Genomic DNA, 23,599 nt, shown 5'->3' with positions numbered 1-23,599 from the left:
ACTCGAAACAATGGCATAACCTGGACTCAACAAGGACCTAGGTTTTTTTATCTCACTATGCATGGTAACCTTGTTCAACTGTTATATCCACATTCCTTACAATCCTTCCTTCTCTTTATTGTATTTGGGACTATGTGACTGTAATGTGATGTTAGTAATATGTAAAGTAATTTTGAATTAACTCTCTGGTCTCAGGACAAGATAGTTGCCAGCATAGCTAGATATTATGACACAGTTTACTACTTTACCATAATTTGCTTTTGCCTTATACCTACACAGCTATGATGGTTGTTCATTAGTCTGAGGAAGAGTGCCTGCACTCGAAAGCTCACACCTTGAATAAATCTTTGTTAGTCTTAAAGGTGCTATTGGACTCTATTTTTGTTGACAGTATTGAAAGAGTCATGCATCATAAAACTTTAAATCTGCATCCCATTAATAACACAAGTGCAAGATTCCTTTAAATATTTGAGGAATCCCATTAGACTTCAAGACATTCTAGAAATAGAAAACTATGCACCAAAGAAAGATCGGGACTGGTGTTTCTGAACAGCCGTTACTGTCCTCAGTGAAAGAATACAGATTTGGGACGTGATATATGGGGATAGAGAGCTGGGGTGTCCTACAGGGAATGCCCAAGTCCCTGTTTAGCTCGCTGCAACCATATTAACTCCTGGCTTCACTCTCTGCACGCTTAGTCCTCACCTGTCAATGGCAATCTGATTTGTGTGCGCAATGGCAGAAGTCCCCGAGGTGGCTTTGGACCGCTCGGTAAATCTGGAATCAAATGCTCTCATCGGTTCTATCTTGGAAGGGGTGGTCAGCACAGAAGGTGATGAGGCAGGGGGAGCGGCTGAAGCGGAGGTAGCGTTTACACTGTCAAAGGAAAAGAAAACCGGATAATCGGGAAAGCTTTCGTACGCCTACTGAACGTTTCAGGGAGGGTGGCAAGCAACGAATGACGACAACCTTCACCCCGGTTTTTATTTATTTATATTTGCAGACCGCCACTTCTGGCACAGCTGGCTCATGGCGGTTTACATTAAAAAGAGAAAAACAACATAAAAAAACCAAGATAATCGATTGATGGCAGAAACAATCCAGAGACTGCTTTCCCCAACACAAACCATCGGATGCTCTGAGCAGCTGTTGCTGTTGCGCTGTTAAGTGACCACAGGCGATGTTTGGCCTGGAGGGGCTACAGATGCAAGAGGTATAAAGGGGTACGAAGGGGAAGAGCTCCATTTTGGCAGAAGAGCTCCGTCTCGCAGGCCCTGTGGAACCCAGAGACCTCCTTTGTCATCATCTGTCAATGAGTGGCTTAAGTGCCACTGAACACAGAGGCTGTCTGTGGCCACTGATCAGAACAGCTTTATCAGTGCTGTGGTGAACCCAGCTGGTTGCATGTGGGGGGAAGAATGGGGAACTGAACCTGGTTCTCCAGATTAGAAGCTGACACTCTTAACCGCTACACCACACTGGCTTTCTTTTTCATGCGCCAACAAAAACAAAGCCACACATTTGAAGCAATATGCAACTTCCCCTCTGTGATGTGGGCCACCAGTCGATCTTGCAAGGAGAATGATCGAGGTGCGCGGGTGGCCAAAGAAGGCCCCAGCAAGGAATGTAAGAGGACGGAACTCTTGCTGATACTCACCCTTCCTTGTTGACCCCGTCTTCTGCGGGTTTCACACTGACTGCCACCAGCTCTAAGGTCGGTTTAGAAGTGCCAAGGGAATTGGTTGTATGGTAATCTAATGACATCAGCTGATTGGTCTGAGAAGTAGACATCATGGTGCTCGCTAAGGATCCAGAGATTGGGATACTGTTGAAGAAAGCTGTCGAGAAATCGCTGTTCGAAACAAACGAAAGATACACAACGTCAATCAACGTGATTTTAAGATGGTCTTCCTACTGATATGATCAAAGGAAGACACCTCGGGGAAGAGGGAAGCGACAAAATTTCAATTGTTTCAAAATATTTTGCATACATCCCAGCGTATGGCACAAGACAGCTCGGACACTATCGTGGTCACTGCTTCTTCTGCCGATTAAAAGGCATTTTCGTATGGGCGGCCGAAAACTAGAACATGGCCACCAGGTTTTTCTTGATAATTCTAGCAGGCATTTTTATACCTGGCACCTTGTACAGGACTACTGCCAACGTTAAAAATGTCACGGGCCAGCCAAACAACAGCAACAAAACAACAAGCGGGAGGAGGATACCAAGTTTGGAAGCAGTGCAATATCTTAAGCATGTCAATAATGAAACAGTACCTAAATTCTCTGAGCCTCGTATGGACTGAGATACAGGGACCCTACTCCCAGCCCTGGACTAAACACCCAATCTCAGGAGTTGTGAAAGGAAAAAAAAAAAGAGGACTTACTTGACTTCTGAAATGATACAGGCAGACTGTTAGCGTGGGGATGGCTTTTCAGTCCCAATGTCAAGACTGTTCACTTATCCTTTACTCACTTATTTTATTTATTTCATTTATCGTCTGCCACTCCCAAACTGGCTTGTAGCAGGTAGCACAATAAAAGCCCCAATAAAACAGCGGATATCCTGCTGCAAACACGAGCGACCAGGAGGGCCGCAGACAGAATACTACCGTGGAGAAGAGAGGGTATCTTGTGATCTCTTGGCATTCTCATTATAAAGCCACCGCAAGCATTACATGCACACAGGCAAACCTTTAGGTCACTGACTTCTGGTGAAAGCCATGAATGTTATTTGAAAGGTGCCCTCAAGTCGTGACCGACTTATAGAGACCCCCCCAGGGCAAGAGTGGCCAAACTGTCCAGGTGTCCATGGACTACATTTCCCATGAGACCCTGCCAGCATGTGCTGGCAGGGGCTCATGGGAAATGTAGTCCATGGACATCTGGAGTGCCACAGTTTGGCCACCCCTTGCCCTAGGGCTTTCAAGGCAAGAGATTTCCTTGGCCGTCTCCCAGATGAGTACTAACCAGGGCTGACCCTGCTTAGCTTTGGAAATCAGATGGAATCCAGATCGCCAGGGCTACACAGCCACCTGCTTGCATCCATGTGCAAAATGCGCTGTCAGAGGAAACTGTCAGAGGAAACTGTAACACTTGCAGATAACCCCGGGAATGGCCGATAGTGGCAAGTCAAACAGCCTCAACAGGTCAAAAGTCCAGGCAAAGCAGATTTTGGAAACTGTAAAAGAGCAGTTGCGGGAGGAGGCTTCCATTGACGCCAGAGAGATCTGTGCGGAAAGGAAGTCGGCGTCTTTTGTGGCCGTGTTTTGCGAGGCTTCAATATGTCAGCGCGTGGTTTTCTTTCAAAGCAACGAAAGCTGAGATCCACAAAAAGAGAGGTCTCGTGCAAACAAACATTCTCTCTCTCTCACACACACACAAAACAGCATTATCTCCATCAATATACCCAGTATCCAGCTGAGCTATGCAGAGAGGTGTGATCCTTCTCCGGCCATCTGCTGTTCGGGTCTCAACTTGCTTCTTTAAAAGGTTCTGCCGAAAGAAAGGCCTTTATTGGAACTTTAGTAGTCTTATTGGCGCAGAACGCCCATAAAGATGCAGCGAGCCGAAGAACTCTGCCAAGTAAGCATCTTTTAGAGCGGGAGACCCCTCTAAAATGGCGCTGCCAGAAGGACGGGCTTCTAACGTGCAGAACAACAATCTCCGAGTGGAGCATTGTCATCTTAATCATTCTGAATGGAGCGTAGCAAAACGGGACGTCTCTAACGAGAGATCAAAGCAGCTTCTAAAGACGGCTTCTGAAACGAATGTTTATGCGGCTATTTTTAACAGAAGTACAAGCTCTGGTTCTTCAGCTGTGATGGGATTACGTCAAGTCAACGTACCGTGCCAAAGGGCCGCATCCTGACTTAGCAGACTTTAATTCTATACGTAAACCTGCTTTGTATTTAAAAAGAGATAGGTACAAAATAGTGTGGGAGGGGCTATGGACTACCTAGTTTGCTTACAGAAGGGTGGTGGCATTTCTGCTGGGGGGACGAACGGGCCTCTCTTTCCATAAGATTCCGGAAAGTCACGACCAAACAATATTGAATTCTAAATGGGTCAATGGTAGGGATGACAGACGGTGGGCGCCTGGGGCAGGGATTCTCAGCTAGGCTTCTGGGGAACCCCGGGGTTCAGCGATTGCTCCAAAGGGGTTCTGCAGCCTTTCCCAGAAGTTCGGATGGCCTCTGACATTGCTAGATGTCACTGGAGCCCACTTCTCCGGTTGCTCTACAGAACTAGTCTCTTTTTCCACAATGGAAATGGTATACAAGTTGGAATAGTAATAGTAATAGCCATAGCCATAGCCATAGCAATAGCAATAGGAAGAAGAAGAAGAAGAAGAAGAAGAAGAAGAAAAGGAGGAAGAGGAGGCAGAAGAGGTAGTAGTGGTAGTAGTAGCGGCAGTAATCGATGGATTGATCACCACTTCCGGGGTTCCTCGAACCCTGAATAACCTTTCATGGTCAAAGGTTAAAAAGGCTGACCTGGTGGGAGATGGGGGGGGGGGGGGGAATGGGGACACTGGGGAGTGACAGCACACCGAAAGTGTGACATCACTTCTGAGGTGAACTCACCTGTGATGTCATGGTATTGGTATGACGTTCTAGGATTCCCCAGAAACTCTAGGATGAAACGTAACAACCAGCCATCTTGCTGCGCCTTAAAGCAGGGGTAGTCAACCTATGGTCCTCCAGATGTTCATGGACTACAATTCCCATGAGCCCCTGCCAGCATTTGCTGCCCTACCAAGCAACAGGAGGACCAAGGGCTCCTTCCAAGTGGTCTCCTATCATAGCAGGAGACCTGGATGCCCGGGCCAACAATCTGACCAGGCACAAGCTGCTTTGCACGTCCAGGGTGCTAACGTAGGCTAGCTGAATGTGACTGACGCTAGTCAGCTATTCTACAAAGATATGGTCTTGGAGGACGAGAATCACCGTCCGAAGGTACGTACTTTCCTGATGTCCTCCAAGCTCTCCCCGTTCACCATGCTCGCCACTTTCGGGGCTGCCACTGCCGAGCCTGCCGCGTCCCTCCTAGCGTCGTTCTTCTGCTCTCCCTGCTGTTGCCTTTGCTGGTATTTCAGCATCTCCGGATTCTCGATTATCGTGGTGGACAAGTGTGCCTCCGTCATGATAGCCAAGCTTTTGCCGTAGGTGGACTGGTGGATGTTGCTCTGCGGAGGGCAGAAAAAGTACAAAGAAAGGTGTGAACCACCTCAGGAAGGGGTGATGCGGAAGACGCATATGGGCTGAGGCAAGGTGGTGAGATATGCGCTTCGACCAGACTAGCGCATCATTTTCTTCGAGACTGTGTCAACGTCGTTAAGGATCATAGATTCAAGTGGGGCGCCGTGTTGGTCTGAAGCAGCAGAATGACCTTCAAGGCGCCTTCAAGGTGCCACTGGACTCTCAGTTTGTTAATGATCATAATGATTAAAATTCTATCACTTAAGTGCCACGCAAAAACAATCTGGCCCTGGTTGACATTTTAAGGATGGGCGAGAACTAGGAAGCAGAGGACTAGTCTGGAAAAGCTGGAGACTAGGCAAGTTTCAACAGGTTTGTTGACTGACGAAAGGGAGGGTATTTCATTGAGTGCCCGAATATGAATGCCATTGAAATAAGGAGCGTACATCTGTGAAGCTGGCAGTGACAGTAACTCACAGTAAAGCAGGTTTTAGACAAAAGTGCACAAGCTTTCAATGGCCACTTGTATAATATAAGAGTTCATAAAATGATAAAAATCATGTCTAAACCATTCCGTAACCAAGTCCTGGCGTGGAGAGGGGAACGCTGGCATCTTCTGTTCTAGACAAGATACTTCACCTTGGAAGGCATTCCTAAATTTGCTGGTGAATTTGGAAGTCACTCCAGGGAGGATTATTGCCTCATTAGGACAAAAACAAGTGAACATAAGCGTCTAGTAATCTTTTAGAGATGGCCTGGCCAAGGACAAGGGTGGAGAATGTCAGGCAAGCTTCCCAATTTCCACAGAAAGCCTTCCAGCCCCGCTGTTCCAAATTCACTTGGCTCCATCTACCTTTTTGTCTGGCCCTAATCCCATTGCTCTGGCCTGTTCACTAGATACAGGGTTCTTGAGGGAGGCCAGCAGCTAGAGCAGGGGTAGTCAAACTGCGGCCCTCCAGATGTCTATGGACTCCAATTCCCAGAAGCCCCTGCCAGCATTCGCTGGCAGGGGCTCCTAGGAATTGGAGTCCATGGACATCTGGAGGGCCGCAGTTTGACTACCCCAGAGCTAGAGTCTAGGAGGAAAGAAACGCCAAGCTGCTCGCAGCCATGGTCCATCTAGTCGAGCATCCTTGTTCCCACAATGGTTAAACAGATATTGCTGGGAAATTTGCCTGGAAGGCATGAAGGCAGGAAGCAGCAGGGCCCATTGTGCTGCTGCCCTCCCCTGCCCCACTACTGGCATCCTTAAGAAAAGAGGGACATTGTATGTATCACATACTAATGAAAACCACAACCTACGTTTATGAATGCTGTTATAGAAAGGCATTTCTGATTGGAGTGATGCTGCAACACCTCCCTCCTCCCGTTCTCAGATGTGACCCAAAACACATCTTAAAACTGGCAGCGTGGCCTCCAAAACAAATTTAAAAAAAAAATATCTGGTTCAGCAGGCAGATTTAATTAGCAAACCCATACAACAGAATGCAAAATACCTTTTCCTCCTCGCTCAAGGGATCCCCGAGTTCGTCCTGGGAAAAATCCAGAAACGCCACCGATCCATCCATCGAACACACTAAGATGCCAAGTCCGTTTAAGGTCCTGGAAAAGGCAAGGAGGCGAAACAGTCTCCAAAGGTCTTTTAAATCCACGTTTTTAAAATTTCTAACTTGCAACAGAAGCTGCAGCTAAGAAAACTGGAACAGCAATAGGAAAAGGACTACCGCTATACCCAGGCCATATCTAGGCACTCGTGTCCAGCAACAGGCACGTAAAGAGACAACCCAATTAAAAGCCGACTGCAATTCAGCCAGCCCAAACTGCTGTATTCCCAGTCCAGTGGTTTTGGAGGGCTCACATGACCTGAGCAGTTGGGGGAGCTTCCTGCAGGATCATTTTTTTCCTGCATCACTGAAATAACATGAAAGTCACAATTTTTTTTTTACAGCACCTTTTACTGGTCCAGGTGTGCCGGGGCAGTGAGTTTTTAATGCACCCGTTATCCAGGAGCGCAGTGTAGTGTCACTGCATGAGATGACACAAGAATTCCAACAGCTTCTGAAACTTCTGACTTCTAGAAAAGTCAAGAGGTTGATGAAGGATAGGTCTGTGGCACCACATGCTGGAGAAAGGCGTTATTGCTCATGTGTACGAATTCTATGCAGTACATTGCAGGTGTCATTGCCCAGCTGATCTACACTTTGAAAAAGCAGGATGGCCACGTTTTAAAATAAATAACCTGATGGGATGAACCTTGCCATATATTTATGTATTTATTCACAAAGGTTTGGGGAGAGGAGAGAAAGAGAATAGGAAAATGGAGGCAATGGAAAGTGGTAAGAAAAAAAGTATAAGGTGCAGGGGGAAGCTGAGAAATGACCAAAAGCAGGTCACACGTGGTGGGCTGGGCTTAGAGCAGAATCTAGGCCTGAAAAGGTTGAACGCTGCAGTAGCAGAGAGAGGTGGGGACTGTAGGTGACCTTGAGCCAAGTCACTCTCTTCTTGCTTAGCCTACCTCACAGGGATTGAAACGTTAAACCTTTTTAGAGACCTCCCCGTGTTACTTTAATGGATCAGCTTTTCACTGTTCAAGATGCAAGCCTGCAAGCAGGAGGACATGTGCGCCATGCCCAGTTACAAGGTTTTTAAAAGCCTACTTCATGTTGCTCTGCACACCCTTCAATCAGGTTGAAGCACTAAGGCCCCAGACTAAAGTTATACCTGTTGCTAACTTCTCTCAACAGGAAGACGTTCCATGTTGTTTGCAGACCACCAGGGGGAGCAAGGTGGAATACATGAAAGAGGGCACTCCCCTCCACTGCAGCTGAAGTAGCAGAGCGCCCTCAGGTGGCGTGGAAGTGTTATTACACCCCAGTTGCCCCTGCAGGTCTATGATTGCCAACCTCCAGGTGGTTGTGTAATATCAGCTTGAAGAAACAATTATGCCTCCAAAAGTGCAAAAAAAAAAAAAAAGAAAACGAAAAGAGAGACCTCTAGACAGATTAAACAGACAGATAAAGTATAATTAAACTTATAATTAAACTATAATTTAAAAGAAAGACCTCCAGACAAATAAAGTATAATTAAACAAACATGAACAATAGCCATGTAAATTTATAGATTTATATGCAACAATGCAACGGGTATAGTACCAAAAAAGGTTCAGTTGGTAAGGTACAAAACAATAAGTCCAAACAGAAGTCCAACAGGTATAGTACTTGTTAAATTTACATGATTATTGTTCATGTTTGTTTAATTATACTTTATAAATCAGATGCTACCCCTGAATCTAGACTCCCCCCTGAATCTAGGGTTAGCACCAAGAGTGTGTCACGTGGCTCCATATTTCTTCTATGTACCTTTGGCTAGATTTAATGTCCTCACATCAGCTATATTATTTGGATGATATCAGGATGTCTCGTATTCCCTTGTGTGAAGGACCGTATTGAAACTGTTTCTCATGTTTTTCTTCAGTGCCTTTCTTACCAGATGCTTCGTTCTAAATGTTTAAACTCTATTTTAATACATACAGCGGAATTTCCTGATCAGCTTAAGATTCTATTTCTTCCTGATGAGGCAGATCAAGAAATAACAGAAATTGTAGCAAAGTCCTTTCATGCTGCTATAATTATTCACTCTGACAAGTATCAGTTATATGATTCCACATCTGAATTCTGTAGCACTATCGTTGATTATATAGTATATTATTATTTTAATCCTAATAAAGGCTACTTCACGTAATCAAATGACTCCTTAAGATTTCATTTGCCGTGGATTCAGGTGGCTTGCTTTGTTGCCTTTCTGTTCCTTAATTTTGACCCAACGCTCGCCCTTTTGACCTGGAAAACCTGAACCAAGCTACAGAAAATGCATTCAAGTCCTAGCGCACTGTGTTTCCCATGCTTCTTAGATGTAACATTCTGAAGCATGTTCACTGTGCTCTTGAGAGATTCGTAGCATGAAGCAAAGAAGCGCTGCAAACCTGATTTTCTAAAATTGTTGGAAAAATAAAGAAATTACAGAACTTCCTGGTAATGCATGAAATCACAGCTGAACCCTAGGAAATATCTTAACAGAGATGACACAGGGGAAGGCATTGCAGGACAGCTGATAACACTGTTGGAGCAAAACTGTCAATGGACAAAGCACTGTACAAGTAAATAGTTCAGTTTGGCACAATGAAAGCCATCTTACCATGAGATATCCATGATAGACTTGTCAAACAGCTCATGTATAACCACCAAGGGCCTTTTCAGACACGTGAGCTTAAAAACAAAGTTACAGGGAGATTAATTTCACTGCTGTGTACTAACCTCAAAATTCTAGAATAACGTAGCATAGAAAAGTTATACCACACACTGAGGCAATTTAAGTGAATGACTATTGGAGAATGACCTGGGATGGTTTGAAAGCAATTTCCTTTCAAGCTCTATTCCACTTTTCTTACAGAAACCATGAAGAAACAATTTTAATGAAGAGTTGAAATTCTGAATTGTGCCTAGAGTGCCTCTTTGATAGTATGGTTTTGCACACCATTTTAGCAGCAAATCCATTCGACTCTGTTGTGAGATTACACACAACTTCCTCTTCTGCTGTCCCCCCAAAAAGATCAAGTGAACCGTCAAGTCAAAACTGATATATGGTAACCCCACTGTGCGGTTTTCAAGGCCAGCAACTAGGAGAGTTGGTTTGCCGTTGCCTTCCCGTCACCCTTGCAGATGTGCGCAGACACGAACTCCCTAAATGCGGGATTTAAGGAGATTCTGAAATTGAAACGACCACGGGGGAGTGGAACAAACACGCTACATGCACGTGCAGAAGTATAAGTCCATAATTTCAGTTTGGTGTAAGTGTTAAGAGTGGCGACCTCTAATCTGGAGAACCGGGTTCGATTCCCCACTCTTCCACAGGCAGCCAGCTGGGTGACCTGTCAGAGCTCCTCACAAGGTGTGGGGAGAGGGAGGGCAGGCAATCATAAGCCGCTTTGAGATTCCTTTGGGTAGTGAAAAGTGGGGTGCAAAAAATCAGCTCTTCCTCTTCGTCTTCCACTTAGAAATTATTAACAGTTGCAAAAGATTGCTCTGCAAATACCTGGGGCATGTCCGGGGACAAAGTTCCTTGCTAAACTGCCACAACGAGAACATCCAGCTGTTTGAGGAGAAGGAATTAGCTCCCCCCTGCAATATCTCTACAATTGCTAAGCTATGCTATTTTGCACCAAGCAACCAGTTGAAGAGAGGGTCTGCTGTGGCAGCTACCGGGGGAGGAAAGACTCTGGGCTGAAGAATATTTAATTCCCCTACTCTGGCCTCTTCTATAAGTACTTTATACCCCTAGAATCAGATAAAATGGGGGGGGGGGACAGAAGCTTTAAAATAAAGACTTCTGCTTTCTGCTACCACAGTCGACTTCACTGTTTTCATTCCAAATGGTTTTATTTTTCTGCTTAGAGCAAACATGACAGTAGGGCAGAGCAGCACTGGGCCATCTTCTCTCCCACAGGATAACGCGCCCCCCATTTTAAAAGTAACAAGAACCAGGTTTCACCTGGACATGCTGGGGAAACTATTCTCTGGCGTACCCAGGAGCTTTACCTATAGTTGTGGGAAGCTGCTTAAATCTCAAGGTAACTAAATCCAGGGAAAACACACAACCTTTTCTGCCACATGCTGCTCTACCCCTCCCACCTGCCTGACGGAAGTCTATTGCGCCAAATTAAAACTTGTAAGGAAAGAGAAAGTCCAGGGTTTGACCTGCCTGCTGTGCGGGCGGCAGACTCAAGCCGACCAAGTGGATCAAGGCTATGGAACGCTTACTTACCCAGACGGAAAGGGACCGATCTTTGCTCCCGACCGCACAGCAGCAATAAGGGCAGCTGGGCTTGGTTGAGCTCCCGTTCTTGTGCTTCTTCTTAAAGATTTTGGGATTGAATTTCTGAGAAGGAAGAGCACACCCGAGAAGCATTCCGTTTAGGGAGACATTGTTTAAGAGGAAATCACATATGAAGTGTAAACACAGAAACAGGAGATGAAAGTGTCCCTAAAATGCCCAGTCTGTATATTTTTAGGATGACCAAAAAAAGAAAAGGAAGAAGTCCTTGGTAACAAACAAACAAAGGAACCACCAGCTTAGGACCGCCAATAAACAGGGACGTATTATATAAACTATCATCTAATTATAACAGAGGACAACAGTCATGCCACCTTTAAATACGAACGCAAAAATTACAAAGGTGGCTAGATTTGAAAATTATGCATGGCAGAAATGATCCCTTACAAACTATACGAAAGTACAAATGTACTTAAAGTACATAAAAGAATATATAACAGCAGCAGTGTGTGCTAGGTACAGTAATAATATCCCCACAATTGTTTAATCTCAACACAAGGCATAAATGCCACGGTGTTTAAAGGATAAGAATAACGTCCGCTGCAGAAGAAGAAAATGACACAGGTGGCTTGGTCCCAAAAGAGCCTGCGTGTCGAATAATAGACTAACATAAAATTATACAACTTCTCCTCGGAGGCGGGAGAAGGTGATGCCCTTACAGGTCAAACCAATAACCTAAGGTCTCCATCCTTTGCACATCCCCCTGGGACCACCCTTATGCCATTTTGCTAAGTCACCGGAAAGGTCCCTAAAAGGCGATTTTCTGTTCCTCCTGACCACACTTCTGCATCCTGAATCCAACCGATCCTTGTCTGAAACACCCTGCCCATTTTCAGATCAAGGCTGGAGGAGCTTCATTCTCATTTGTATTCGATGAAGCAACCTTCGACTTAGGAAAGCTTATGATTTGCTGCTGGTCATTAAGCTGCTACTGGACTCAAAAGTTTGTTCTTTGGCTCACGGCTTCACTACTGGTCATGTCTTAGAAGGAGAGCCACTTACCACCACGGTCACCGCTTTGCGATGGCCGACAAAATCCATGTTGGTTTTCCACCCATCTCTCTCAATGATCTGTGCTGTGGGTCCGGAATTATTCATGGCATGAGCAGAGACTAAATAATGCCCATCAGGTGACCAGCTGAGGCGTAAAACATGCGTGGTTCCACCACACTGGAATGAAACGGGGCCACATAAGGAATCAGACATGGGACATGTTTCTCGGAGTTTGCAAATACGAAAAAGGTTGCAAGCAAATGATTAATATCAATGATCTTCAACACTTGTCAACACGTTTTTTACATGGAGAGGGGACTGATGTCACCTGAGGCCTCCCTTACCTGTACAACAGAAGGTCATCTGGCAACAACTTTGCCTCCAAGGCTTCACGTCGGTAGCAATTTGCAAATGTTATAAAGTTTTAAAGCAACTGCATGAACTATCAGATTTTAAAGCCGCAGTGCACTGAGAGGAATGTCAGTGAGCATAAAAAATCCTGCGCATGAGCAAAAGCATGGAGATTTTTTTAAAGATCGAGGTTCTGAGTCCCACAGGGTCTTTCACGCAAGCCTGCAAGTCCCAGGAGACCTTCTGGTTCTGTCACGCCCCTCCCTGTGGCCTGAGCTCCACAGCCAAGGAATAATTATAAACGGGGGACTGGTCTGATGTCAAGTTCTGTCATTCCCCCATAGTTTGGGAAGTTTTCCAGGCATTCTAAACATAAAACCTAAAACGAACCCTGTCTGAATTCCCACAATTCTGCAGGGAGCTCCTTCACCAGGCATTTGCTTGAGTGTGACTGACCCAAAACATTCACTGGGCCCCTCCACAGACACCCCCTCCATGACCTGAAGCAGCCTGTCCTCTGTGGGGGTTTTGTCTAAGTTATCTTTCTGTTTGAAGCCATTGTTAGATTATTGTAGATATGTTATTTATGACTGTGTTATACGTTTAGACTGTTCTATGCATTATCCCTGCAATGTTTTCTATGAACAGGCCTGAGCCATATGGGAGGGTGGTATAAAAATCTAACAAACAAACAAATACAAATCCTTAACTTGAAAACGGAGCAGTCAAGCTGCTACCACCTTTGCCTCCATCTCACGAAAGCTCGCACCCTGCCACAAATTTACTTAGTCTTTAAGCTGCTCCTGAACTCTTGGGTCTTACAAAAAATGTCAAGTATTAAAAAAGACAGTTTCAAAGGATTGATTTTACTGCACCCCTGTTTGTTATGCTGCTTTCGGGCTTCGCACTGTAACAGGAATAATCGGCTTGGGGCTCTTTCTTGCAGTCAACAGCCACCTCCAAAGAATTGCAGGTGAGTTTAAGCAAGCAATTATCCTTCCCAGTCTGTTCAGCCAGGAGGTCTTGCTGAGATTATTAACACAGTCGGATCTCCTGTTCCTCCAAAGAGCCCTGTGACAGAACACATACCTCATCAAACGGCTTGGTAATGCTGGTTTCTAGCTGCCAGTCCATAGTCCGCCACACCTTCAAGCTCCTGTCGTCCGCCTGTGATGCAATGTATTTCCCAACGGGGTCCCAGGTAAGCCCCTTAACTAAGCCCGAGTGGCCCTTCAGAGTGGCCAGGATTTCTGCATGCAGCAAAGAGATTACAGAGCGGATGTTTAGTTCTTCTCAGAAGTTGTTTGAATTAGAGCCATCTGTGAGAAGCTCACAAGGTCGTCTGAAGGAAATCAATGAAATCTGAAAACATCTCAGGATAAACGACTAGTGTGGGGGGGGGGGCAATTCGTGCATAAATGCAACTAGGAGGAACAAAAGAATAATCTGGAAAAGAAGATGGGAAGGTTGGCTTTTACACCCTACTTTTCACTACCACAAAGAGTTTCAAAGCACCTGTACCTGGAAATTTGACGGCGTTCCAGATGACCACGGTATTGTCCACACTGCAAGAGGCCAGCCAAGCATCGTGAGGAGACCATGCCACGTCCATAACATCTAACGAAACACAAACGCCTTCTGTAAGAGACGTTTCTGTAGAAACAGAGACTCCTTCGCCCATTGGCGTTACAGTGCAGAGATCTTTGAGTTCCACCGTCCAAACGGAAATGCACAGCTAAATCCCCGCTACTGAAGCAGACTGAATGAAACTCCACCTCCTCCTCCTTGGCTCTTGATACTTGTCATTTTTATTGGATGTCAATTCCAGTCTGGGGTAGCTGGTGAAGGGTATGACGGAGGTGGGGTGGGGTTTTTTAAATTGTATTTAATTGTCATTTTATTATTGTAGTTGATTTTATTGAATGTGTTTTATTGCTATGAACTGCGCCGAGCCCATATGGGGAGGGGCGGTATAGAAAGTAAATATTCGCTCATTCTATGAATTAACTTATTTGGTGAAATTTGCATCTCTCTCATTCCGGAGAACAGATTTTTATGTGTTACATAAATTCAAGGACCTCTTGTTCAACTGCAGGAGAAGCTATCAATCCGCTTTACGATTCTGTCATTTTACTCATCCGCACACGGCCATTAACAGCGGGAAGAGTTTTTAAATTGAGTTTTAAAAAAAGAAACTTAAAGTGGGTTAATAATTTTAAACAAACAGACATTTCCAATACACAGAAGAAAATAACCCTCTAAGATGATGCCACCAAACAACTGGAAAAGTACTGGTTCACATCTAAGATGTAATCTATAAAATGATTTTTTAAAATTTGCTTCATTCCAGACCCCTCCAATGAAACATCCCTATTAGGCTCATATTGATTTCTTCAGCGCTATTACTAGATACATAAAAATACATCTTAAGAGCTTCTCCACAACCCAGGGAGACCAGAAAATTCTGTCTGGTCATGCACTTTTAATATACCAGAACTGAAAAAAGTCAGACACAGGCATGAAATTGGGGTCACTGGGGGTGGGCAGGTAGGTGTGAGTGTCCTGCATAGTGCAGGAGGGTTGGACTAGATGACCCTGGAGGTCCCTTCCAACTCTATGATTCTATAGGGATGGTAAGAGGGTCAACAGGTTAGCTCATGTTCTGAGCAGACTGATACTTTGAGCAGAGAGGCCAGATTTCCAGTACTGTCCCCAGCCTCAACCACAGGCAGAGAACAGCTCTGTCTTGAGCTTATGGCATGAACTACACAACAGATACGCCAACAAAACTGTGCCTCATATGCCTCACAGTCTTTTTCCATATCTGGTTATAAAGTCTACTTTAGTTCTACTTAGCTCTTGTGCAGACAAGCTACATGACCTATGGATTAGGTTCCCCCTGAACAGCACAAGCGGAGCTGGAGGTGTGTACCCCACTCAACCCCAAGCAATAGACTAGGTAAGCTTCCTAAATTGTCTTGCTTATTTATTTATAATTTGATTTCTAGACCGTCGCTCCCGGCGAACTGGCTCGCGGTGGTTTACAGCATATATAAAAAGGTAATTCCATTACAATCTATAGCAATAAAATCCCAAAATAATACCCCAATAAAATGAAATACAAATGAACAACAAAAACAGCAGGACAAGAGCAAGATGGTGGTACAGCTAAAAAAATCTCCCAGCCACCAATGCAGTTGATTCAGTGGACTGGAGGGGCTAGGGATGCAAAATACAGCAGGACAGTTCTATATAGGTCTAATACCCAAGAACCAAGGAAGGGGGAGAGTTTTAAATTCCCTGGTACTCATCACGCTTGCTACCTCCAAGTCTGCATTTAACGCAACCAAAAAGACCCAGCAAGAAATTCGTAACTTATGAATTCCATCAACTGGATCACGCTGCTATGATTGTGTTGGCTAACAAGAGACGGCTATCAACTATTCAGCAAGCAATTTTCAGAAATTGGTGCAACACGCAAGCCAAATGGTCAGCAAATGTCACCTGCTTAACATTTATTTGAAAGCTGTAGATTTCGTGACTAATCCAGTGAGTTAGTGGGGTTCGGCTCTTGAGGTTTGCTTGGCGTAAACGAACGCTTAATTAACCGGGTTGAAAAAGTGTGTTGAGAAACAATGCCAGCCACATGATTTCATTGGGTTCCACACACACCCATATTAACCACATCCACCTGAACCAGCCAAGAAAGCCCGGGGTAAATGTCGACTGGATGGGTGCCATCTTCAGAAATGCACTGGGGAAATCAGATAATTGGTGAGGGTTGGGCAGGGGGGGAGGGGAATACTCACCGCCAGAATGGCTTCTAAGAAGTGAGACGCACCTCCACTGTTCTACATTTGCAAGTTTACTACTGGATCCAAACACTGTGCTAGGTCCAATGTATCTATTTGAAACAGGGGTACAAGTTACTGGTAACAGTCTTACAGTAGGGCAGAACACCAAATGACATGAAGTCAATTTCAGCAATAACATGAAGTCAACACATACCTGCCCACCCTCACAAACACACAAGGATTAATCAGGGTCAGTGGCATTTCTCAACGCTTGTATTCCATAATCTTTGCACCCTGTCCTCCCACCTGCTCTCTGAATCTAGAGAATGACAAAACTTTACGGCACCTCCTATGGCAGAAAAAAGCCAAAGGCGGAGATCCACTTTTGCTTCTTCCAATACCTACATTACTAGAAAGGCCAAAGATTGTTCTCCTCCTGATTCCGACTGAGCACATCCAGATGCTGCTGCCATTAAAATCCTTGGCCATTCCCAAGTGGTAGCAGTGTGGGTCTGAAATATGGTAGGCATGAAACCGAGCGGACTGGGCCACAGCAACCGTCCTTTCATCACCCCTTTCTGCCCTTCACGCACAGAGAGCATTGAAGTCTAAATTTGTAGAACTGTTCCTCCAAAGCAATTCCTTCTGCTGCAGAAACCCACGACGTGGATATTTGCCAAGCCACAAGCATCTCTCTAACTGGTTTGCTTGGCTTTGGCTGCCAGATGAGCGCTAATCTTTTCTCTAAGAGATTGGGTTAGTATCTAATGCCTCTCTCATCCTTGGAATTAGGGTTGCCAGCCCTGAGTTGTGAAACACCTGGAGACTTTGGGGGTGGAGCTGGAAGTAGGCAGGTTTGAAGCAGGGAGAGACCTCAGTAGAGTATAATGCCACAGAGTCCCCCCCTCCAAAGCGGTCATTTTCTTCAGAGAAACTGAGCTCCTTAATCTGGAGATGAGCTATAATTCCAGGGAATCCCTAGGTCACACTGGCATCCCTACAAGATGCTGATATATTTAGTCTTCTGATGCCCTGGTTGATATAGTCAGTCCGGTCCTGGCTTTTCTCATTATGGACTTGTTTTCAGAGGAATTTTTTTAATCTGCTATTTATTGCTGATTTTCATGATGAGCTATTTTAACCATCGATAAAGCCCCAAAGCCACCTTTAAAATTGTTGGACCAAGTTCTTCAGGGCCAAAGCACTGTTGGGCATGGTTCCAACTTCGTTTTTTAAACATTACTTAATTTGGTTTCGAACACGTTGTAGACCAACCTGTGTACCCAAAGAGCAACCAGAAATTCAGGCAAGTTGTTAAAATGTGCCTTGAATAAGCTATATATCCACAGCTCTTTTTTTCATATTCAACAAGCATTTACGCAGCACCACCAATAAATAAGGCTCAAGAACAGGTAGGTCCTAAATTCAGTACAAGAAGGGGGAAATGCTTACGTGGCTCTCGTCCAAACCATGATCAGCTTGTCATCTCCCCCGGAAGCCAGATAAAGCCCATTGTTTGACCAGCGCACACAGTTCACGCAAGCTGAAATGAAAAGAAGCGTGCAAAATAGCCCGGAAGTGGCTAGAAAAGGCAGTTCAACACACAAGGCACAACTGGGGTATTATTTAGTTAATACACACACATATACCAGTCCTTTTTTCCTCTTCTGCTTTTCAAAACAGATTAGGTTCAAGGTTCTGGAGATAGGTTTTAAGGCCATCCGCAGTCTGGACCCCACATATCTGAGGGACTGCCTATCGCCTTATGCCCCCTGCAGGGTCTTGCGCTCTGCAGGGACAAAACTCTTGGCGGTCCCTGGCCCATGAGAGGTACTCCAGGCCTCGACTAGGGCCTGAGCCCTTTTAGGCCTGGCCCCGACCTGGTGGAATGAGCTGCTGGAAGAGCTGAAGACCCTGACGGAGCTTTCATTGTTCCGCAGGGCCTGCAAGACAGAGCTCTTCTTCCAGGCATTTGTTCTAGGCCAGGGCAATTGAGGCGAGAGGCCCCTCCCTGGCTTAGCCATGACACCTGGCTCCCCACGTACATCTCCTCTGAGGCACTTGTGGAACGGGGTGTACTTTATCATTTTATCGCAGGACTCATTTTTGTAACTCGCCACGAACCAGCTTGCTGGGAGTGGCGAGTAATAAATCAAATCAAATAAATATATAAACGAAAGCTCCAAGCGACTAACAACAGAAATGGGAACTAGATGCAGCCAGACAAATGGAAGGAGGACATGCGGTATCCCTCCCCCTCTTTCCAGCTGGCAGTTGGTGGAAGGCCAAGGCCGGTAGTTGGGCCAGACACACCAGATTTTTAAACTGCACTTTTCATCACCACTCTGCCATCTGCTATGCCGGCCTTTCTCAGCTTTTAAAACATTGACGGGCCCCTGAAAAATTCTTCAGGCTGCAAGAACCACCGGAAGTGGTGCGATCGTGCAGAATACGGTTGGGAAACATAGCTGTGGACACGCCCACCCAGAGCTCCTCCCCTTCCCACCCCCTCCAGGCCCATCATTGGCCAGTTTGGGAGGGGTGGATGGGCATGACCATATATGGTCATGTCACTTGATACATGTTAAACAAATTTAAATATATATATTAACTCCCAACCACTTGGGAAACCCTTCCAGGGGTGTCAAGAAACCGCAGGCTTTCATAAAATCCTGGCTGAGGAAACCTGCTCTGCAGCATGTCTGTACTGACAAGAAGCCTCAAGGGTTTGCATCCCGCCCTACCTAAATGATTGTCCATCTGACAAAGCATCTTGGGGATATTCTCGTTTTTTTCATCTTCTTCTTTGAGGACAGGAGCCATATTCCAAATCACAACCTTCCCAGAATCCTGCCCTAAGGATAAAGAAAAAAATCAACATGCTGTTTATTTAAGAAGAACATTGGCACTTCTATGTGGAACGTATGCAATGCGAAGAAAAGACGAACACCCTTTATGTTAACCTGCTGACATTCGACAGCACTTTATTCAGATTTACGGGGCACATTTACCCTGGGGCTTCAACAAATCCTGAAAGCTTTCACACAGACTAACTAACCCACTGTCAATCCTCTTCCAACATGCTTTGCAACGGGATTTTACTGTGTGAAATCGCAAAACCCACTCACATATGGCTGCTGAAGTGGATTGAAACTGCATTATTTAGCAGGTGCGAAAGCGTTGTAACAAAACAGAAACAAAGATGGCAACCTAGTTTACAGTCCTGTACGCACCAGATTTTCTGGAATCAAAAGGGCCAAACACAGAGATTACTGCTAAGATGCCAACCGCTACAGGAGGGCAAGGTTTGTGTGTGGGGAGGGCACAGAGGTCTCAGAGCAGTCTGGTCTCTTCCTGCCCCCATCATAGTGTTTAACTGCATCTTTTTAAAAGCTTTTTTAAAATGTTTAATATGATACAGAAAAAGAAAGAAAGAAAAGAGTTTTGAAGTATACATTATCGCTCCCCGGCATCTTCCTCTATTAGACATCTCAACATCTGTTATATTAAAACAATCACTATAATACGACAAATTCAAATGATACTTCTATTTATCAACAAATCCTAAGACAAAAATTACAGTTATCATTAAATTCTTCCAGCGGCCTTCTATTTACAAGGTTAGTTAGTCTGGCCATAATAGTGAAATCTTTGACCTTATCTAGTTGTATGTTCACGCCAGATAGCTCTTGTTGTTGCCAGCGTTTAACTGCACCTTAATGTAAAACTTGCCACATAAATAAAAATAGTGTACGTCACCTTGATTCTTGGGACAGCCAGGCTAGAAATATTTTAGGTGAGTACATTGAATGGGGGGGGGGGAGGGACAAGAAGCACTGTAAGGCTATGGGAGCAGGTGCACAGTTCTTGCATGTGCAGGTGGGGACCTCCGCTGGTGGACTTGGTACCAGGCATACCTTCAAGAGCCCAGCTCACATCCTGCCACTGGTACTATTGCCCAAGGGCTGGCAGGAGGCATTCAAGCCAATGCCAGCACAACAAAAATCCTCTTACTTGTGCCAGAGAACATATCCCATAAAAAGCTTTGGAAGAAAAAAAAAACAAGTGTAAAATTCTTGTCAACAAGTACCATCAGATACACTACAGATTAACACGGTTTGGTTTTTAAAAGGGTTATCCAGCAATCAGATTAGGTTCTGATACGATAGACAACAAAAGTTCAGACTTAATGCATTTTGACCATACCGATCTTCAGCTGTGGTCAATACAGAGATACACACAGTTGTATATAACCATTTTTTTCAATTTACAACGGGGTGGGAAAACACCTATGGGTGACACAAATAGGAGAAATTAATCTTCCTGTTGTCCTTGATCAATTATATAAAGACTAACAATATTATTTGCTTACTTCTTTAATCCCCCATTGTAAATTAAAAAAAACTGTTATACACAACTGTGTGTATCTATATAATGACCTCTGGTGAAAATCAGTATGATCGAAACATGTTAGGTCTGAACTTGTTGGCATTTGTGGTGTACACACTGAGATGTTTAATGTCTGCCCATTAGATAAGATATTATTTTGGGGGTGGTTTAAACATTTTTGAGATCTAAGAATCAACTGTTCTTATTTTTCTATATTTGGTTTTACCTCAAACATTTGTGACTCTCAGCTGTTTTCCAGGTTGGGTTTGTATTTCCCTTAATGTTATTTATTTTGATACAATAACTACTGAAACTATCATCTCTTTCTCTCTCTCTGAACAAGATGGGGTTAGAATTGTCTAGCGGATGTGACCACTGCCACCTGTTGTTGTCCTTACTGTTTTACTGTTTAACTAGGTACATTATGGGATTTTATTGTATTTTAATGTTTTATTATGTTAACCGCTGCGAGACCTGTTGGGGAGTGGCGGTATATAAATTTAAAAATGGATGGATGGATGGATGGACTTTGATTATCACATGTCAAGAGAAGGAACCAAGAATCAACATGGAAAGATGCCTCTTTTTGAGCACTGCAGCATACTTACCTTGACCTCCGGTTGCAAACTTGGTCCCGTCAGGATGAATATCCACTGAAAATATGGGCTTGCCTGGAAACAGCAAGAGAAATAAGAGTCTTGTCAGAGAAATGGAGTCCTGGGAGCTCAACCACCCCCTCACGACGTACGAAGCTGTGCGTTTCATTAGCTAGAGCTCACAATTTCTTCTTGAGTCTCAGGCCACCAAACACCATCTGAAATCGAACTAGCACAGCTGGGGGCTGATGCTACTTCCAGGGAGGGGAAAAAACATCATGTCAGCATTGAAATAAAAATAAATGCTATTTACAGTCCACTCCTCTCACTGAGACTCAAAGCACAGCGGAAAAGAGCCAGAGTCCAGGAGAACCTTAAAGATTGACAACGTTTGCAGTAAGATATGAGGTTTTGTAAGTCTGCTTGCGTCTTCAGATAGTGGCAGCAACTCACGGAAGTTCCTGCCCTCCCCAAATGTTGTTAGTCCACTGGACCCTCCCTCTCTTCCACTGCTACAGACCGACCAACATGGCTACTCATCATGATCTAGCTCAGATTCCACAGTGCAATTCAATGCAGCCAACAAGACTAAGGAACCTAATAAGCATTCACATATATTGCTGGCCTGTAACAAAACAGGAGTTTTGGTTTGATCTAATTTCTACAGGTAGTCTTTTTGCCATCAAACAGTGCACCGCTATGTCAGTTGAGGACCTGAAGGTAATTCTGCAACAATTAAAAGAACTGATTGCACAGCCAATGCAAAGCTAAACTCTGCAGAGAGATATACTTTAAGTCAGGCTAAGCCTATGACTCACACAAAGGGGATCTTTAGTCTTGCTATGAGAGGCACTGCTGAGAAGTTCAACAAGAAGACCATCTAGGTATGGCTTTATAAAATTTATTTGAAGTATAAGTCCTAAATGCACATTCTTTCTATTTAGATGCAAACAGCCAGAGCAGATTTTCAGAAAATCTGTATCAGATGTAAAGGCAAGTTATCCAGCAATGTTGTACAATCATCCGACCTAAGGTAAGCCGTTAAAGTCTAGGCATTCAAAACAGTCACATGGTTTTGCCGTCATTTTATTTAAGAGTGGCATCACAAAAACAAAAGCGTTCTGAGTCGTGAATGATTCAATCCAGCATAAGGACATGGCCATCATGGCTACTAGCATCCCCATCAATGTGATTCTATTTCTCACCTATCTTGAGAAGCATGCTTTTTTGACGGACCTAAGGAAGCAAGGACAGAATATAGGAAATAGACCAGAGATGATCCTCGGATCCATCTCCCATAATTCTGCCTTTTCGCACCTGGCCTTTTTATAGGATTTTGAGCATCTCCACCTATCGACAGGATCTAATCAGATAATCACAGACCCATTCTTGGATGTTAACTCCGTCACCTCACATCATATTCCCTTCCAACCAGCAAGTCTCATCTGGGTTATGTCATTTTCAAGAGAAAAAAAAAACCCTAATTGTCCAGGCCATGTCGCCCTGACTTCTGGCCGACGTGTCCCCAGAGTGTTTTTTCTGACAGTGTTCATCTTTAACCTCAATCTTGCATAATGACTCTCTCCTCTGAGGCTCCTCTAACTGCCTTTTCTCCATAACCCTGGCTCTTTTTAGTTACCAAGCTTTGTGATCCATTCAGGTAGACTAAAATATAATACATACCCTCATAATAGGCTGTTTGTATACGTATATATGTGTATTTGCGCATATAAAATCCTATATGTATATTTCTGAAGATTTTGAAGATTCATGTAATCACATATGTTTGTGATTTCACATGCAGATCTTATTCATGTGCCTAGGCGCCATAACAGCTCTCATGCATCTAAAATGTGTTTTGGAAAAAGCCTAAAAGGTATTTTGTAAAAAGAAAAGCCTCACGAACGTGAACCAGCCTTGATCTAATGAATTCTGAGTGCATAATTGTCAGTTGCTTATCAGGGCTAAAACAATGTTTTCTTGCTCTCCTTCCATCAGATTTATAAAAGGAAACATCTTTTCTAATCTTCCTGTTTCAATCATCCAGGAAGAATTCCAAATGTCAGGGCGACTCACAAATGCAATTGTTTCCTTCGGCTCAGGAAAAAAAAAACACTCCTGAGGTTTCCCAGCCTTGGAATCGCAGGGGGTCAAAAACTATCCTGAGATCTATACAACCCTCAGGCTTGGGATCCTTCAGGACCCACCCAAATCTAACAGGCAGTCTCATTGTTGTCTTATTTCTTTACTAGAATCATTGTGTTCTGAATGAACGAACAGTGCACATTCAGTAGCTCTCAGAAGCGAAGGGGGGGAAGGTAATCCGTAAGATGCAAAAGTTGGACCATGAAGAGGAGTGACAAGTAGAAAGTTGGTTCATTTGAAA

At 44.4% G+C, this 23,599-nt stretch overlaps 1 protein-coding gene across 1 annotated transcript in view; it reads right to left on the bottom strand.

The window, feature by feature from the left end:
- HIRA (histone cell cycle regulator) overlaps positions 1-23,599 on the bottom strand; it is a 34,296-nt gene that overhangs the window by 7,792 nt on the left and 2,905 nt on the right. The window contains exons 2-15 of the mRNA XM_077308898.1: positions 21,226-21,288; positions 18,973-19,083; positions 17,681-17,771; positions 16,244-16,338; positions 13,956-14,051; positions 13,524-13,684; positions 12,093-12,260; positions 11,022-11,135; positions 9,396-9,466; positions 6,698-6,803; positions 4,967-5,188; positions 3,410-3,495; positions 1,658-1,852; positions 706-876 (exon numbers count right to left, since the gene is read on the bottom strand). Of these exons, the coding sequence (XP_077165013.1) occupies positions 706-876; positions 1,658-1,852; positions 3,410-3,495; positions 4,967-5,188; positions 6,698-6,803; positions 9,396-9,466; positions 11,022-11,135; positions 12,093-12,260; positions 13,524-13,684; positions 13,956-14,051; positions 16,244-16,338; positions 17,681-17,771; positions 18,973-19,083; positions 21,226-21,288 (1,750 nt within the window). The remainder of the gene's footprint in view (positions 1-705; positions 877-1,657; positions 1,853-3,409; positions 3,496-4,966; positions 5,189-6,697; positions 6,804-9,395; positions 9,467-11,021; positions 11,136-12,092; positions 12,261-13,523; positions 13,685-13,955; positions 14,052-16,243; positions 16,339-17,680; positions 17,772-18,972; positions 19,084-21,225; positions 21,289-23,599) is intronic.

Source organism: Paroedura picta, chromosome 13 (assembly GCF_049243985.1).
Source record: "Paroedura picta isolate Pp20150507F chromosome 13, Ppicta_v3.0, whole genome shotgun sequence".
NCBI classification, from domain to species: Eukaryota; Metazoa; Chordata; class Lepidosauria; order Squamata; family Gekkonidae; genus Paroedura; species Paroedura picta.
Note: the sequence above shows the minus strand (reverse complement) of the source record. Positions and strands in the feature narration are given on the sequence as shown.